At 46.0% G+C, this 17737-nt stretch overlaps 2 protein-coding genes across 4 annotated transcripts in view; both read left to right on the top strand.

The window, feature by feature from the left end:
- The window catches only part of LOC135908428 (protein GPR107), a 212254-nt gene that overhangs the window by 96673 nt on the left and 97844 nt on the right, over positions 1 to 17737 (top strand). For all 3 annotated transcript variants that reach the window (XR_010566324.1, XM_065440204.1, XM_065440203.1), the window contains 3 exons: positions 4630 to 4767; positions 10971 to 11042; positions 17462 to 17535. Coding sequence is in view for 2 of the 3 variants with exons in the window: in XM_065440204.1 (XP_065296276.1) it covers positions 4630 to 4767; positions 10971 to 11042; positions 17462 to 17535 (284 nt within the window). In the remaining variant the exon portion in view is untranslated. The remainder of the gene's footprint in view (positions 1 to 4629; positions 4768 to 10970; positions 11043 to 17461; positions 17536 to 17737) is intronic.
- LOC139052730 (tigger transposable element-derived protein 6-like) lies at positions 11311 to 13210 on the top strand. Its single transcript, XM_070529782.1, has one exon. The coding sequence runs from the start codon at positions 12065 to 12067 to the stop codon at positions 13193 to 13195; it is 1131 nt and encodes a 376-aa protein (XP_070385883.1). The 5' UTR covers positions 11311 to 12064; the 3' UTR covers positions 13196 to 13210.

Raw genomic sequence — 17737 nt, 5'->3', positions numbered from 1 at the left:
TGGCTCAAGTAACAATGAGGAGTCGTAACGAATCTATTTTGACGCGGTGTCATTGGCTGGGGGAGTTTATTTATTTACCCTCAGGGCCGAAGCATTACAGAGAGTGGAAAGAGAATAAACACAGTGTATGTAACATAATAACAAAATAATAATAAACATTATATGACAAAGCATGGTAAGGCATCCTGGCTCCTAGTTATACAATGTTAGCTAAGGCAGATTTAAATCGGGTGATATCATTAATGGAAACAATGTCGGAAGGAAGGTGATTCCAGTCTTGTGAAGTTCGAGGTACCACCACATAGACCATAGAGTCAACATATAAGAATGTCTAAAATTTTGGGCGCAAGAACCCTTCGCCGTCCGATTTTCCAGACTTCTTGCTGTGACCGCATCTCTGAAATGGCATTAATCAAACAAAGCCACCACTGCTGCCATTTTGATTACCCCGCCGCCTCAAACAGCGCTATCTTACGCAGAGCCGCGTGCAGCCATAGCCACCACCGCGGCAGCATTCGGCCCAGCTGCTTCAACATTCGCTGTTAAGCTTCTTGCCATTGGTGCCGCATTTTTCATTGAAAGAATTCGCCACTGTCAGCAATGCAACTTCGCCTTTGTGATCCTCGCTATTGACTTCAAAGCTCGGAAAGCACGGTGCACCGATATGCCTAATAAGTATACGGGCAGGCATTCAGAGCTTTTTCGGATGTGCTTGTGGCGATTTGAGCCTTTAAGGGCAGTAAAAGACATGCATTCATTTTGTCGAACTGCCGGATTTTTGCAGATCTGTCGAACTGCCAGATTTTTCTCTGAAAGTGTAACAGAGGCTGTGCTGACACAAGATTCTCCCAGTTTTTAAATTTATGGCTTCCATAATTTCTCTAGGCAGCCGATCTGCACAGAATGCTAGCTTCTTCCTCTACAATGCACTCTTGACATCTGAGCGTTCCAAGCAAATGTTAACACAGGTGCAGTGAGTATACAAAGTCTGCAACATATTCAATGTTTATTGGTTTCTGTGAAAAAAAAAAAGAAATTCTCTAGAGAAGAGATTACCTTAATGTGCATGGAATATTCAAAAACAAATTAACGACATTGTTTATTCAAGCCACGGAGTTAATGTTATCATAGAAGATTCATTACGATAGTCCACATGTTTGCTCTGTCAAATTTTAAAAGTAAGTTAGGTAAGATAACCTTTCAAGATGAATAGAGAAATTCACGCTTGAAAACAAAAAAATGCAACTGAATGGTGCCGCGTTCAGCACAACGTTCAAACTTCTGGTACTTTGCTGTCTTGTCATCTGCCCTTGCCGAGGTTGAAATTATTTAAACTGCTCCGTATGCCCAGTTTTTGTATTCTACTCAAAAGAAAATTGTGACGACCCCGAAAGGCCATGTCATCTTGTGGGAATCGGAACACCTTGTAGTATTTACAGCTCGCAAAGGTGCATGAAGCAAACGCGAAAATGTACTTCATTTGCTGTGTAGCATGTCAACAAACACACACAAATGGGAGAATGGAATCTGCGGTAAAAGCTTTTTTATTCTCCCTTCGTGTACGTACCAAATTCAGCAATCCACGTCTCCACACATTGCACTTGTTGAGTGAGACGCCATTTCCCAAAACAAACCGGCGAAATATCTCTCCGTACATTTTTGACGGAAAATCAGAGCGATCACTGCAACGACACGACTGCGCGACCAGCCGGTTGATCGCAGCCGAAAATCTGGGGGTCGGCACTGCGAGTGCGATTTTCATTGCAAATGATGGAAATGGCACTTCCAGTGCGACGAAAATTGCATCATGTGAAAAAGGCTATAGGGGCCACCAGATGACCTTCTCTTACATATAAGTGTATTTGCCATTGATTATATTGGCCATTTCTTTCCAATAAAGCAGAGTTAATGTTTGAGTTATATTGACTTTACTACTCGTAAGTGTTCCCTTGAACAGTATGTACTGTACATGTGCTTTTTTTTTTGCCCTCTTGCTTTCCAGATAATTTTTCAGATGTGATCATGTACTTATAATGAAAATTTGTGTTTCTGTCATCACTGACTTTTTCCTTATTTCCTGGATTTTTATGTTCTTCATGTGCTGTCGCTTATGTTCGTGAATGTTACCTTGTCGCATCGAATGATGCCCTTCTTATGTGATACTTTTTGGGCCTTCAAGAAGAAAATAAATGAAATGGTTTTGTGTCCTAGCTTGAAGTTGTGACCAGGCTGAAATCAGGGTGTCTACCAACCGGGAAAACCGGGAATTCTCAGGGATGTTGAGTAGTCTGAAAAAACTAAGGAAAAACTCAGGGAATTTGTGCCTCCATCAGGGAAAAATAGCTGTAATTTTATTGAAAGGGTCGAAAGTCACGTTAATGCTGGCTGGAGTAATCGACTGGAATCATAATGGATCATCTTTGACGCCCTGTCATCGGCTGGGGGAGTTGCCAGTGTACAGACAGCGACCGACTTTGTATTCCCGATAATTTGGACGGCTTCGCGCAACCACCACGTACCCCATAGAGTCAACGTATCAGAACGTCTGAAATTTCAGATGCAAGAACTCTTCGCCGTCTGATTTTCCGGACATTTTGCCGTGACTGCATGTCCGAAACAGCATTAATCAAAGCCACCACCGCTGCCGTTCTGATTACCTCGCCACCTCGAACAAGCGCTCTCACAGACAGATCCACTGGCAGCCGTAGCCACCACTTGCGGAAACGCTAGGCCTAGATGCTTCAACGTTCGCTGCGAAGCTTCTTGCCGTTGGGTGCCGCATTTTTTTATTGAAAGAATTCGCTCCTGTCAGCAACGGCACGGACTTCACTTTTGTGGTCCTCACGATTGGCTTAGAAACTTGGAAAGCACGGTGTGATGCATAATTCCGGTTCCCGAAAGTCAGCTTCCCCTCTGTACAAAAATGTTACTTGGTGAAGCACACGCAAAAGTATTGCAGTGAAGCATAAGCGTGGGAAGAGGCTGTTACCATGGGACACAGTATGTATTCCTTAATTATACACGCGTGCACCCGGTATTTCCTGTCGCAGTACAAGCACCAATATGTCTAATACGTGTACCGACAGGCCTGCGGAGCATTTTCGGATGTTCCTGTGACGGATTGAGGCCTTAAAGGCAGTAAATGACATGCATTTATTTTTTCCAACCGGCCGATTTTTTGTACATTTTCGCGGTCCCTAGAGAGTTCAAAAAAGCGGACGTGGACTGTGCAACTGATCAAGAAGGTGCTTAAAATGGTCCATCGGGTGAACACGCAACAGAAAGAGGACAAGAACAGAAAGGACCTACACATTGAGGATGAACGGGAAAGGAAGCATGCTGCCGCCGCTTTGAAGGAGCTTGAGCTCAAAAGCAAAGTTTTGGCTGATGCCGAGATGCAGGTGTCCCTCAAACAAACCAAAATAAACTTTTTGAAGCTGTGAAGCACTACACTGAGGCTTCATACGCGTGCTGATAGTATGCCAGGACAGTTGAGGTTGACTTACGAGCTGTTGAGAGAGGATCTCAATTATGAAAAAGTTCAGGCCTCGTACCACTGAGCTTGCTATCAATTGATAAAAATAGCTCATATTCTAAAATACTTGCTCCTGTATACATCTCCTTTTTATTTATATTAGAGAATGTCCGACTCGATTTGCAATTTTTTTCGAAGACATTTTAGTTGCTGTGCATTTTACTAACCCTTCTTTTCTATTCTCTTTTTATTACTAAAATAAACACTACTCCTTAGTATTCAAATTGCATTAGGTCATCTTTTTTCATATGCTTACTAGAGAGTGACAGCATCGGGCGATATGGTTTCAGCCCGTCTTGACATAAAACATTGTTCTGCATCACTCAGGGAATTTTGGAAATGCACTCAGGGAAAACCTGGAAAACTCACGGAACTTAAAAATGTCAACTTTGGTAGACACCCTGAAAATTCTCTAGTGCAACTGGCACGTTGTCATTATATGGCATCCTAAATCAAGTGTATTAAAAAAATGTATCTTGGTAACCAGCATTAAAGAGGCATGCCTATTTTTTGTTCCTCATTTATATCCTATTGCAAAAAGAAGGGTAAAAGTCAGTTGACCATTGATGGTACCCATGGTAAAAGGGGCTTCAAGACTGAACAGCAGTGCAGACACATGAAGAATTTGTTTAATAAATACGAGTAATTGGGACAGTCTTTGGTTCTTCAAATTCTCGCATTTCAGCGCAGCCACGCACTCTTGGTGCCCCTTTGGCGATGAGCACTGTGTTGCAGCTCCTATTGAACAGGACTACATTGCCTGTGTATATCAGGTGTTGCGTTAAAGGAGTACCGACGCCAAATTTTTCTGGTATACACCTTTTTCTTGCTTATATAAGTGACTGTTGACCAAATAATGGTGGCTTATAATCTCAACGAGAAGGGCTTTGCAAGATGTGTAGAGTTAATGCAGCAGGAGAACGTGAAATTACAGTTGATTTGATAAAATATGGCCAGGATATTGTACTAGAAAAGCTTGAAACTACTTATATGCAATGCCTCATGATTTCAAGGGTTCCAGAGACTTCGAAGAGTGCTTCTCTTTTACAGTGTTCCTTTAACCTTTTTCTAAACCTGTGAATTCCTTCCAACAGGTGTCCATCTCGGAGCAGAATGATGGCAGCTTCCTGTCAGCTGGGGAGATCCCACTGCCACAGGTCTACTTCCTCATGGCTGTCGTGTTCTTTGCTGTTGGTTGCTACTGGATCTACCTGCTCCGCCAGAGGAGGCAAGTTTTTAGGCTCGTTATGGCAGGAGGGCTTTTATCATATACCAGGTTGTTCAATTTTAATGAAAACAGACTAGTCTATTTCCATAAACCTAAATAACCCTGCACAGATCTCCTGTGGTATATGTCACAATTGCCACATCAGCTGGATTACGTACCTGAAGGGTTAGACACTACTTGAAAGACTAATTGCTGAGTGATGCTAGCGAACTAAAAATCACTAATTAATTAATTAATTATTATTAATAATTAATTGATGAATGGCCAGCATTTCTGATACTTCCGTATTTGACATTGAAAGTCTGAATGCCGAGAGCGGTTTCATAGCACCAATTGCAGCTCACAGCTCTGGTTCCCTAACGGATGACTTGGCGAAGATGATTGCACCTGACCTCACCTCTGCACAGGCCACGGACATATGTCTGCTTCTCAAATCATACCTTGACATCTTTGATTTCGGCGACAAGCCTTTAGGACAAACATCTGTTGTTCACCACCGTATCAACACTGTGGACACGAATCCTATTCGTCGGCTTTCCTATCATGTATCGTGTGCTGAACATCAAGTCATCCAATCAGAAGTGGACAAAATGCTCCGCAAAGGAGTAATTGAACCATCAGCCAGCCCTTGGGCTTCACCTGTCTTCCTTGTGAAAAAAAAAAAGATGGTACCTGGCGTTTTTGCGTCGATTATCGGCATTTAAACACGATCACCAAAAAAGACGTCTACCCACTGCCACGCATCGGTATACTGCTTGCACGGAGCTAAATACTTCTCGTCCATCGATCTTCGATACGGCTACTGGCAGATTTCAGTTGATGAAATGGACCGCGAGAAGACAGCCTTCATCACGCCAGATGGCTTATATCAGTTCAAAGTCATGCCCTTTGGCCTATGCAATGCTCCTGCGATATTTGAACTCTCTTCTGCGAGGCTGCAAATGGACCACCTGTCTCTGTTACCTTGACGACGTTATTGTTTTTTCTCCCACGTTTGGCAGCCATGTTACCCGACGCGCTGCCATTCTTTCCGTCTTCCGAAAAGCCGGCTTCCAACTGAGCTCCATGAAGTGTCAATTCGGGCCCCGTCAGATTACCGTGTTGGAACACCTCGTTGACGCGTCCGGTGTCCACCCAGATCCGTAGAAAGTTCGCGCCTCAGTACGTACTCTGTTTCCCTGTGCCACGTTCTGCTTCTGACGTACGCTGCTTCATCGGCCTGTGTTCTTACTTTCGCAGTTTTGTCAAAAACTTCGCCGACGTTTCTCGGCCTTTGACAGATTTTCTAAAGAACTCGCCGTTCTCATGGGGCCCTGAGCAAGCTCACACGTTCGCCGCTCCCATTGGGTTTCTGACCACCCCTCCCATACTTGCCCACTTTGATCCATCTGTACCGACCGAAGTCCACACTGACGCAAGCATCCACGGCATCAATGCGTTTCTCTCCCAACGTCAGAATGGTACCGAGTGCATGATAGCTTACGCCAGCCGCCTGCTGTCACCTGCTGAGAGAAATTACTCCATCACCGAGCAGAGTGCTTGGCTTTAGTTCTCGCAAAGTTCCAGCCATATTTGTATGGCCTGTAAGGATTGGAGTCGGGCATGAATTAGATGGTAGCTGGCCCATGCCGTCGTCCAACTCATCCACACTGAGGACGTTGTTGAAGTGAGAGACTTGTTCTCATAGAGAACGAGGAATATGGGTTTATTTACAGTATCTACATAAGGACGTTGCAGTTCATCAGTCTAGCATGACTGCGAGAGAAAGCACATTGAGGAGCCACGCAACAGCTCCTTAAATACACTCTGTCTTCCCTAGATCCCTAGGTGAGGGAAAACGTTCGACCAGAGTCATTGTTGCCAAGCTGCCTTTAAGGGGAAGGCGGGGGGGGGGGGGGGGGTACACACACACTTCCGCACAGGTTTCACTGCCCCCACCAAGGCGAGACAGTCTTCGCAGAACTGGGTCTTGCCCTAAGGAGGCGCCTCTTAATCCCCGAGCTGACCCCCGCAAAGTGGCCACCGTGGTTCTCCATTGTCTTGCGTCTTGAAAGGCGCATGAGACGCTGCCAAATACATTCCTTCAGGAGCTCCCGACAGACCAGGTCGGTGATGGCGAGTTGACTAACAAAGCCTGCTTTGCCGACCTCGTCTCGGCATTTCGGCGACGAAGAGTTGCTGACTCGGCGTATTGTCCTCCTCACAAAGTCAGTCACCGCAGCAGACATCGTGACGCCAAGAGGCTGCGGAATGACGCCTTGTCGTCCTTTCAAAGCAAGTCTCCACAGTAGACCTAGTGGCGTTGTTCGGCTAAAGACTGACGGTCGCTTCCTAGAAAACTTCAACCCCACTGCTGCAGCTTCCTGGGAAAACTTTGCATGTCAGCACCTCTGCAGGCCGTTCCTAACAGGCCGCACATTTTCGGTCGTTACAGACCACCACGCCCTCTGCTGGCTGTCTTCCTCCCTGGGACCCCACAGGACGACTTGGTCGCTGCGCTGGGTTGCAGCTCCAGGAATTTTCATTTTTTGTCAGCTATAACTCTGGTCGCCTGCACAAGGACGCTGACTGTCTCTCGCGTCACCCTGTGGATTCACCCGATCCTGTTGCGCATGATCCAGTGACAGGCGTGATGGCTTTGACTGACATGACCGACATGTGCGCTAAACAACAATGCAATGCATCGTTACAGTCCATCATCTCCAGCGTACAATCTGGCAGCACCGACAGCACATGCCGCGTGTTCATGCTGCATGACGGCATCCTCTGCCGCCGCAATATCAACCCTGCCGACCCTGAGTTGCTCTTTGTCCTTACTCATCATCTGCGATCCATCGTTTTTGGAACAACTTCACGATGCACCGACGGCGGAACACCTTGGAGTTCTGCATACCTACGACCGCGTACGACGCCGCTTCTTCTTGCTGGGTCTCTACCACTCTGTCCATCGTTATGTCGAACTTGCGAATTGTGTCAGCACCGGAAGAAGCATCCCCTGGCACCTGTCGGCCGACTCCATCCAATTGAAGTTCCCTCTGAACCATTCTTTTGCGTAGGCCTTGACCTGCTTGGCTCTTTTCCGATGATGACTAGAGAGAATAAGTGGATCGCTGTAGCTACTGATTGCGCGACACGCTACGCGATAACAAAGGCTTTGCTGACTAGTTGCGCAACTGACGTCACCAATTTTCTCCTTCACGACGTCATTTGCCAGCACGGTGCACCTCGACACTTACTTACAAACCGTGGCCACTCATTCTTGTCTCGAGTTGTGGACGACCTCCTCCGCTCTTGTGCTGCTGAGCACAAGCTGTCCACCGTCTAGCACCCACAAATGAACGGTCTTATGGAACGCCTCAACCGAACACTCACAGAGATGCTGTCGATGTACGTTTCCAACGATTACCGCAACTGGGAAGCCACACTGGCCTACGTGACATTCACATATAACTCGTCCCGACGTGACACCGCAGGATATTCACCCTTTTATCTCTTGTATGGTCACAACCCCACTTTGCCCTTTGACACCATCCTACCTTCTTTGCCCCGCGTTGCCACTGAGTATGCTCGTGAAGTCATCGATCGCGCTCACACGGTGCGTCAAGTCACCCGATCTCACTTACTTATAGCCTCGCAGCATCTACGAAAAGAGCGTTACGACCGGTGCCATCGCGATGTTCAGTTTGCCCCAGGTTCTTGGGTGCTGCTTTGGTCACCATGTAGTTAGGTCGGCCTCTCCCAGAAGCTCTTCTCTCACTACACAGGGCTTTATGAATTCTTACTCCAAGTTAACAGTGTCAATTATGAGATCGTGCCGTTACAGTTTTATCCATCCTCAAGTCCACCACCTGTTAACGTTGTGCACGTTTCGTGGCTGAAGCCATACTTCGCTCGCAGTTCTTCGCCTACCATGCGCAGAGATGGCACTTCACCGTCCGAGGGTCTTGTTATGGAAGGATGAAAGAAGAGAGAGAGAGGAAGAAGATCACGAGACGCTGGCTGCTGTGTGTTGTTTCTAGTCAGCCATCTTGACCACATTGACTTCGCTTGTATATATACTGTAAATATATTCAGTCTATACTCCTGACATCCCCGTAACATATTAATCACTTTAGATTGCCTGTCCCTATTTCAGTATTTAAAGCCAGCAGTAATGACATATATCCGTTTAGCAGAAATCCTGTGTTTAGCACCTGTTTTAATAAGTACATCAAAATCTGTGGTGAAATGCATTGATGTTATAGTTAACAGATATGAACACTCCATTTTCTGCAATGCTGGTATGTGTTAATGTTAACATCACTGCATTGGAAAAGGAGAAAAACTTAGTGAAACAAGTATTATTCAGGACAATCTGAGAAATTCTTGCGTTGTCAACCGTGGGCATATAAACCAGAAAATTATATGGACCGGAAACCAAGTGATGTTTTAGTTTATTACGTTTTAAATTTTTGTGAGGGCGTACTGGTCTTCAGGACAAAAAAAATATACTTGTTCTATTAATTTCTTTTTAAAATCGGCAGTAACAATTTCTTTTGCTTGCCATGTTTCTCAGTTTGTAAATTGGTATTCGGTAGTTGTGTGCAAACGTTCGAAATTTTTAATATAATTTGAACAGGTCTTAAAATTTTCACATTTAGTTCAAGAGCCATGGTAATCAATGGTACCTGAATATTTGGAGTGACATGAATATTTTCGAAGCTTACCAGGGTCGCTATCTTGTGCGCATTCAAAAAGCCGACGTTCGGTTTGCCTTACACAATTGCCTACATTGACCTATGCCGCGATACTGGCACGGCCCGCATAATTGCATGAGGTGAAACCGAACATTGGCTTTTCGTATGCATAAAAGATGGTGGCCCAGATATATTAAAGTGTGCATTTTGTGCACTAGCCTCTGTTTTTGTTTAACAAGCCCCATTGACATAGCAGCATGGCATCTTTGGGCGTCATTCATTGTTAGTGCCAGTCATGCTAAAAGGCATCTTTTTTTTTAAGGTTATATTTCATTAATTTCTATCTGACCTCTGACTGTCTGTACAGTTTCGTGTAAGTTCACACAGTCATTGTCATAACTGGTGGTATAAATAGGACAATGGATGCACGGGCTGATTCACATGATAGTAGTGGCTGGGAGCAAAAGAGGTCATGTGATGGCAGGCATACATTCACACCACATGGCGCAATAACAGCAGGTGCTGCCAACAAAACAGGCTGCTCTCAGCCTCACTGCACTCCCACAGCCTAAATGTTTAGAGAGGCTGGCTGGGCTTTACTTTTAGAGCACAGCTCTTAGGTGTGCATTCCTACAGCGAGCGTCGGTGTCCTACCTCGTAACCGAGTGAATGAGCACAGAGAAAGATTAGAGTGAACACAGAGCATAGCAGGGGATGAAAAAAAGCACTGAAAGCGAAAAGAGCATGAGGAGGAAAGCAGAGTAGGAGGGTATGGCGAAAGCATAGTGCCATACTAAGGGCTCTGTGGCGACGATGGCTACGAGATGGCGCCAGAGTAGTGTATGTTGTCTGTATGGAAACAAAGCCTTGCATGTGCAGAGGGTTTCTTCAGTAGCTGTAGTGAATCGCGCCCACATGTCATGCACGCGCTTCCTTTTGTGATCTTCTGATTAGTGAGGCAGTCGTGCCACACTTCACTCCATTTGCAACATGTTGCACGAGACACTGCGCCAGCCAGTATATCGCAGACTGAAAACACGTGTACAGCTGCGTTCAAATTTTGAATTAGGGAGTATCATAATCATCAGCGGTTTTTTTTTTTCCACAATTGACAAGAGAACAGGCACAAGACTCTACTAAGTTCAGACACCAGCACACTCAAGTGATAAAACACGAAATGACCTGTTGTGTAAAACCATTTGTTGGCGGCAGTAAATGCCATAATTGAAGAAAGCAAAGTTGCTTATTACCTGCCATGGTTGCTTAATGGCTATGGTGTTGGGCTGCTGAGCATGGAGGTTGCAGGATCGAATCCCGGCCATGGCAGCCGCATTTCGATGGGGGTGAAATGTGAAAACACCCGTGTACTTAGATTTACCGTAGGTGCACGTTAAAGAACCCCAGGTTGCCAAATTGCCAGAGTCCCCAACTACAGCATGCCTCATAATCAGATAGTGGTTTGGCACGTGAAACTCCATAATTCAATTTTAAAGTTATTTACTTTTCCATCTCTCCTTGCACTCGCAGGCAGGAAGCCTACAAGATCCACTTTCTAATGGGTCTCCTTGTCTTCGTCAAGTCATGCTCCCTGCTACTGCATGGGGTGAGTTGCCTTTAGAGTCACTAAATGTAGTGCACCACCTGCACGACACCACGTTGCATAGCTGCCGTCATGTCCAGTATAACCCATTTGTTGCAGCTTGTGGTGCAGCCTCTGGTTATTCTCCACAGGCTGCACCATTGTGAAAGGGAACACCCAGTAGGTGCTCAAGCAGTGATTACTGTGACCCTCTGTGACCTCGGACCTTGTTTACTGGTACTTTACAGATAACATTTCTGCCTTAAAACAAGTGCAGTTGACAGTCATTACAGTTGAATCCCGCCACAACGAATACCGCCACAACGAAATTTCCGCGACAACGAATAATTTTTTATTCCCCGCGAGTATCCTATAAGAATTAATGGCCTAAATTTCTCTGCACAACGAACCATTTTTGCAGAGCGTTTCCGCTTCAACGAAATTTTCGCGTTCAAAATCGAAACCGAAACTAGTTTTATTGGCGAGAAGTCCAAGTCAAATCCAAAGCCACATTAAGCATGAAATCACGTGATTGCAGTTCCGCCATTTTGGCTTTGTGTCGTGGTCGCGTTGTTCACTCGCTGCCTTTCTCTTCGACAACGACGAGTTTTCATCCGCAGGACACGATGGCAACGCAAGTGAAAAAACGCAAAACTCTTTCCCTTGAGCAAAAAGCTCAAATAATCGCCCAAGCAGAAAGCGGAAGGAAGAAAGCGGCAATTGCTGAAGACTTCGGAATTCCTGCAAGTTCGCTGTCAACGATTCTAGGCAATAAGGACAGCGTGAGAATGGCACTTGCTTCAGGCACATCCTCGAAGCACAAAAAGGTGACGCGGCCCCTCCATGAAGAGTTGGACAAAGCAGTGCATGCGTGGTTTGTGGAAGCATGAGCCAGCAACGTCCCCCTGTCCGGAAGCATCGTCCAGCAGAAAGCCTTGAACTATGCATGCCTACTTGGCATTGATGATTTTAAAGCCAGCATTGGCTGGCTAAACCGTTTCAAGGCCCGCCATAACATCGTTGGAAAAGTGTTGTGCGGCGAGTCAATGTCAGCAGACGTGGACGGAGCAGCTGCTTGGAAGGCGAGTAACATGGCCGGAATTTTAAGCAACTTCGCGCCTGCAGACATTTACAACGCCGACGAGACCGGGCTATTCTACGAGATGTTGCCGGCTAGGACGCTCGACTTCAAGGGGCAGCGCTGTCACGGCGGCAAACACAGCAAAAAACGCATCACAGTGCTGCTTTGCACAAACATGGATGGCTCGGACAAGCGTCCGCCGTTAGTCATAGGCAAAAGTGCCAAGCCGCGCTGTTTTAAGGGAACTCGTAGCCTACCTGTGCAGTACAAGGCGAACAACAAGTCATGGATGACCCGCGCTATTTTCACCGAGTGGATGATGGCATTCGACCGCGACATGAAGCGGCAGGGCCGTAAAGTTTGCTTGCTTTTGGACAATTGTTCAGCGCATCACTCCGACGAAGTCAAGCTCACTAACACGGAGCTGAGGTTTTTCCCTCCCAATTGCACGTCTGTCTTACAGCCTCTCGATCAGGGCGTGATTCTTAGCCTGAAGCGCGCTTACCGCGGGAGGTTAATTCAGCGGCTGCTTTTTAACACTGAAACCGGCCGAGGCACGAAGGTGGACTTGTACGTGGCACTGCAGATTATGTCTGCTGCCTGGAGCACACTGGGGCGCTCAGTAATTGTGAACTGTTTCAGGCACGCCGGATTTGCCGAAGGTCGACCCGTACACTCTGCTGGCCTAACACCAGGCGTTACAGACGACGACGAAGAGGCGTCACCGGCTCCGGGGATCGCGGCCGCCTGGAAAACGCTGGGAGAAATAGGAACCGTGCCGCCTAATCTCGAGCTCGACGAATACATCGGCGCTGACGCTTGTGTTGTTGTTCACGAAGATGTGAGTGATGAGCAGATCATAAAAGCTGCCCGGAATGATAAGGACTCTTCCGATGAAGAAGACGACGACGTACAGGAAGCGCCGGCTGCGGCAACCGCCGTACAGGTGATGGACGCTTTTGATGTCATCAGGAATTTCGTTGCTGTCCGAGACGACGATGTTGCAATGGGTTTGCTGACCGAGTGCCAAAATCGCGTGACGGCGTTGCTCGCCGTGAAGCGTAAGCAAACCAAGCTTACAGATTTTTGGCATTAAACGCCTTTGCTGCTGCTTGGGCAATTCTTTCTGCGTTTCACGTCAAATTTTTGTGATAACGAAGTTTCGCGAGAACAAATTTTTTTTCGTGCACCGTGAATTTCGTTATAGCGGGATTCAACTGTAATGCCATTTGGGTGTTTCTTTTCATATCAGTTCCTGCTGTACCCCAATGTCTATACCATGCGTGTGTTGACTTACAAATTTTGTACCAGAAGGTTGCAGTAAAACAAGAAGCTTGTGGGTCCTAGCATGATTCTCCTCAAGCTTTGGAAATTCTCCACATACTGGCAAAGCAGTTAAAATAAATATATAAAGTAAAAGGTGCTGCATTTCATTTAACAGCGCGAAGAACAGCAGGCCAGACAGCTAGCTTGTTTATGCTTACTTGATAATTTGTGCTTCTTGTGCACTCGGTTGGAAGTATGACCTAACTTGTACTACTGAAGTAGACCCTCGGTCATACGTTTCAGAAAAAAAAAAACAAGAGAAAAAACACACTAACCATGAAAACATACGATCCTAAGTAACTAAAAGAGTTGGCAGACTCAGTTGTAGTTGGCATCTATGTAATGCAAATCATTGCGGCATGAGACAATGACATGCGTGGAGCTGGTGGGGCTTGAGCAGCCTAGGACACTTTTTTTTTTTTGCTTTCCTATTGTGCAGTGTTTTAAAATGGCAGTGGGAAACCACTGCCATTCGTGGCACTCGCATCGCTGTACCTGCAGTAGGAAACATTGGCATGTTTGGGTTATCCCCTACTAAAGGCATGCAGTACGCTTCCAATGGCACTACACCTCACACATTTTAAAACAGATAGGTGAGAATGCTTATTGCAGTTGGGTTGGCAGCAATAATATTCATAGCTGTGAATGCAGCATGCAATGGTCCAGGGGAAAGTTTACTGGCGTTTTCATGTGAGACAGGCGGCTACTGTTCCCATTGCGTGCAGCTAGTGCATTTGCACATGCAACGAGTGCAAATATTGTAGTGATGCTGCCGTGGCGGGTGGCTACTATTCTCCATCGTGCATGCACCTCGTGCATTTTCTTGTTTGTGTAGCATCTAGCGACTGCAAAACGTATCATACGATCACAGTTTGGCGATGCACTGAATGTTCGTGCTGAAGGATCATGTTTCCCGGGAATTTGTGAACTGGTAAAAAAAATTAATGTAACTCGATTTGGTCATTTTTTTTGTGTTCTTAATCGGGAACGTTGGCGCTGGGAAATTGTACATAACAGCATCGTATCAACGATGTTCTACTTTATACCTCATTGATATGATCCTGTTAAGTACAATTTTTCAGCGTGAATGTTCGTGATTGAGAACAAAAAAATGACCCAATACACTGAGGCTTATTTTTTGCCGGTTCGTAGTTCCGGGAAAACGACGACTACGACACCGATAAGTCGGGTGGCCAAAGTTTATTTCCTATGCGGGCAGCCGCGGCCCAGCATGAGCAGACGGTAGTCAGCTTCTTACAAAAATTCACAATTCCTGTCGAAATTCAAAATGCAGATTTTTGCTGACTTCAGCCTGTTTAATAAACTACGTCAATAAATATACACAGCAACAGTAGAAAGAAGCGGACTGATCCAAACACCCTTCTTGATTGACGGCAGCAGCTATTGGCCAATAGCAGCCACATTTAGGAATCCGCCATATTATGAAATAAAGCATCCAGAAAAGAGTGAGGAGAAGGCTTCTGTTGAAAAGAGAGCATTTGAGAGAAAGGTGACTTTGTGCTCTGCTTGTGAGTTCCATGTGCAGCGCATGACTACAAAAATCAGCTGAGGTGTTCACAGCAGTGTATGCTATTCACGGACTGTTTTTTTCACCAAGCCCTAAGGGCAGTTCGGGACCCCTTTAATAAGTGATAAGCCAAACCCACTGCATTCCCTGCTGCAGACTGGGATCGTATGATGTGTTTTCTGGCTGTTAAATCTTATGTAAACAAGAAAAGGCATGAGGCACACCGAATTCAGCGCAGTAGCTGCCCGACCCACAGGAAAGCGCCAGCGCGCCCTCAGTTTCTTATTCCAGCACCAGCAAACGTCCTCCCGGGTCGTTGCGTGTTGCATTCACAGCTATCACAGCCAACCATATTGCAATAAGCATTTTCACCTATCTGTTTTGCAGTGCGTGGGACCTAGTGCCACTGGTAGTGTACTGCACGCCTTTAGTAGGCGATAATCCAAATGTGCTCCCTTTCCCTGCTGCAGGCAGCGCAATGTGGGCATCATGTTTCACTTCGGCAACATCTGGCATTGCCCGGCAGCTCGATCTCGTTTTGGTTTTCCATTGCCGTCTTTAAACACTATGCAATAGGAAAACAACAAAACATGTCTCGGGCTGCCCGACGCCCCACCAGCTCAATGTGCATCGCGTCTCATGCCTAATGCGCAATGATTCGTGGAATGCTTTGCATTACACAGATCTCAAATACAGTTGAGCCCGGTTAGTACATTTTTTTTCTCGTATTGTTCTTATTTTTTGCTTTAAGGGTATGAACGACGTTCTACTGTACATCCCAGACAACACCGCCCGAGTGAGACCTCCTGTCCGCCTTCGTGACAAAAATATTTGAAACCCGCAATAACGAACTCGCCCGGTAAAGCAAGAAAATTCAATTGCGCAGGAATTTTCAAGTTGGTAAACTTATTTTGCCAAGCCTTTCCTTGCAGCAGTTTGACAGCTCTGCCTTCACACTGCAAAAAGTGGTCCTTTTCCATGTTGTCGTCGTGCTCGCTGGAAAATGAACAAATTGTGTTGAAGGCATCCAACACAACTTGCGGGTTTGTCTTATCTTGATGTTTTGGTGTTTTGTGGTCCTCGGCGTCATCAGCTTCACACGCATTACCTATGATGGCCTTGTCGGCCATCTCCTTGTGCAGAGTTCACCTAGAAGTTCATTTTTCACAGCATAAAGTTCGCCCCGTGCTTTGGTCAGCAATGGCAGCACTGCGCTGGCAGCACTGTTACCGGATGCACCTTTGGCCAAATCTTCCTCTGGTGCCACTGGATCAGCGCATGAGACCTGCCCTGTGGCAATGAAGCTGGTGTGCTTAAAACAATTTGCAGTCACAACTAGACACATTTTACCACACCATTTCTGAGCGCACAGAGAATAGAGGCCTTGTTTTTCAACATTGTAGACAGCGAGCTGCACGCAATTCCAAATTCGTCAGCAATCTCATCTTCCTGCCATCTTCTTCCTACCCTGGGCGATAATTGCAGCCTTATCTTATAGCGTCAAAATTCCCACATTTGGTTGGAGGCAGCACCTTGGCATGCTGGCAAAGCAGACTGTCTGATCCCCACACACACAGCTGACACAACCTAGCACCAACTGCACACACCAACCACACTGTGCCCACACTGTCATGTGCGTGGTACACAAAGCACGAAGTGTCATCAGAGTCTTCACGTGTGGATGTGGATTTGGCTCGTCAGCGATTATGGATCGGCATGCCATGCATGCATTCTGCTCTGTGTTAGCCCACACGTAAATGTGCCCAGTGCGGTGTCGCCTCCGCTTTATTTTGTTATCTTTTTTTTTTTCTTCTAATTTATACTACATTTCCGGTCAGGACACTGTGCAGTACTCACCCATTACAAAGGATAAACCACAATCCTCGTCATTGCTGTTGCCTATTGCCAGGTGCAACTGCTCCACTGCTGTTTTTTGTAAACAAAAATGTTGGCGGCCATGCAAGTGTGCTGTGGTTGTAGTTTACGCAATTTAAGGGCACAACTAATGCATTTGAGCAGTTTACAGGCACTGTTAGCATTACGTGAGTAGGCCATATGCTGATTCCGTTACAGAAAATTTCGTTAATGCGGGATTTCTGTGAAAAAAGTTTTGTTGTTACGAGATATGAAATGCATTGACTCCTCCAATGGGCATACTCCGGGCATCCGAAAATGTTATGTTGCGGTGAGAATTTTGTTGGATCTGGATGCTGATGTGCTCCCTTCGGCTTTTATTTCATTTAAGAAGCAGTAACTGAAGAAAACCACTCCTCCGACTTGAAGCTCGAAGCATGTGTCACTGTTTGTCAAATGGTTTGGAGGTAGTGTGAGTGCGGAAGGCCACCTCTACTTTCCGCATTCAAGTGAATGTGAAGCACACTAATTAATTACATCGTGGAAGTCATTTCTTCACAGGAGTTTATTAACAAAACGTACCTATCTTTATAATGCGAGCTAGCATTGCTGTTGTCTTTCTTCTGAGCCTTGGTACCTGTTTTGCTGGTGCAGATAAACTACCACTTCATCTCAAAGGATGGCTCACCTATTGAAGCCTGGGCTGTGCTCTTCTATATCACCCACCTGTGAGTACAATGGTGCAGTAGGATGTTACACTAGAGACTGTAGCTGTATTCCTTCTGGGGAAGCGAGGGCAGTGTATAAAGATGAAAGCAGTGCAAAAGGGCACATTGCCCACTGCAGCTAAATTTGTTTCTTTAGTTGTTTATGTTGTTGGACTTGCATGGACCAAAAGAAAGGCATTTTTATTGCATTTGAAAATTCATT

This window comes from Dermacentor albipictus, unplaced genomic scaffold (genome assembly GCF_038994185.2).
Source record: "Dermacentor albipictus isolate Rhodes 1998 colony unplaced genomic scaffold, USDA_Dalb.pri_finalv2 scaffold_30, whole genome shotgun sequence".
In the NCBI taxonomy this organism is placed as follows: domain Eukaryota; kingdom Metazoa; phylum Arthropoda; class Arachnida; order Ixodida; family Ixodidae; genus Dermacentor; species Dermacentor albipictus.
The sequence above is the reverse complement of the archived record's forward strand: the minus strand, read 5'-3'. Positions and strand labels throughout refer to the sequence as shown.

Excerpts from the sequence above, each read along its gene's own strand:
- LOC139052730 (XM_070529782.1), top strand. The coding sequence starts at position 12,065 with ATGTCAGCAGACGTGGACGGAGCAGCTGCTTGGAAGGCGAGTAACATG.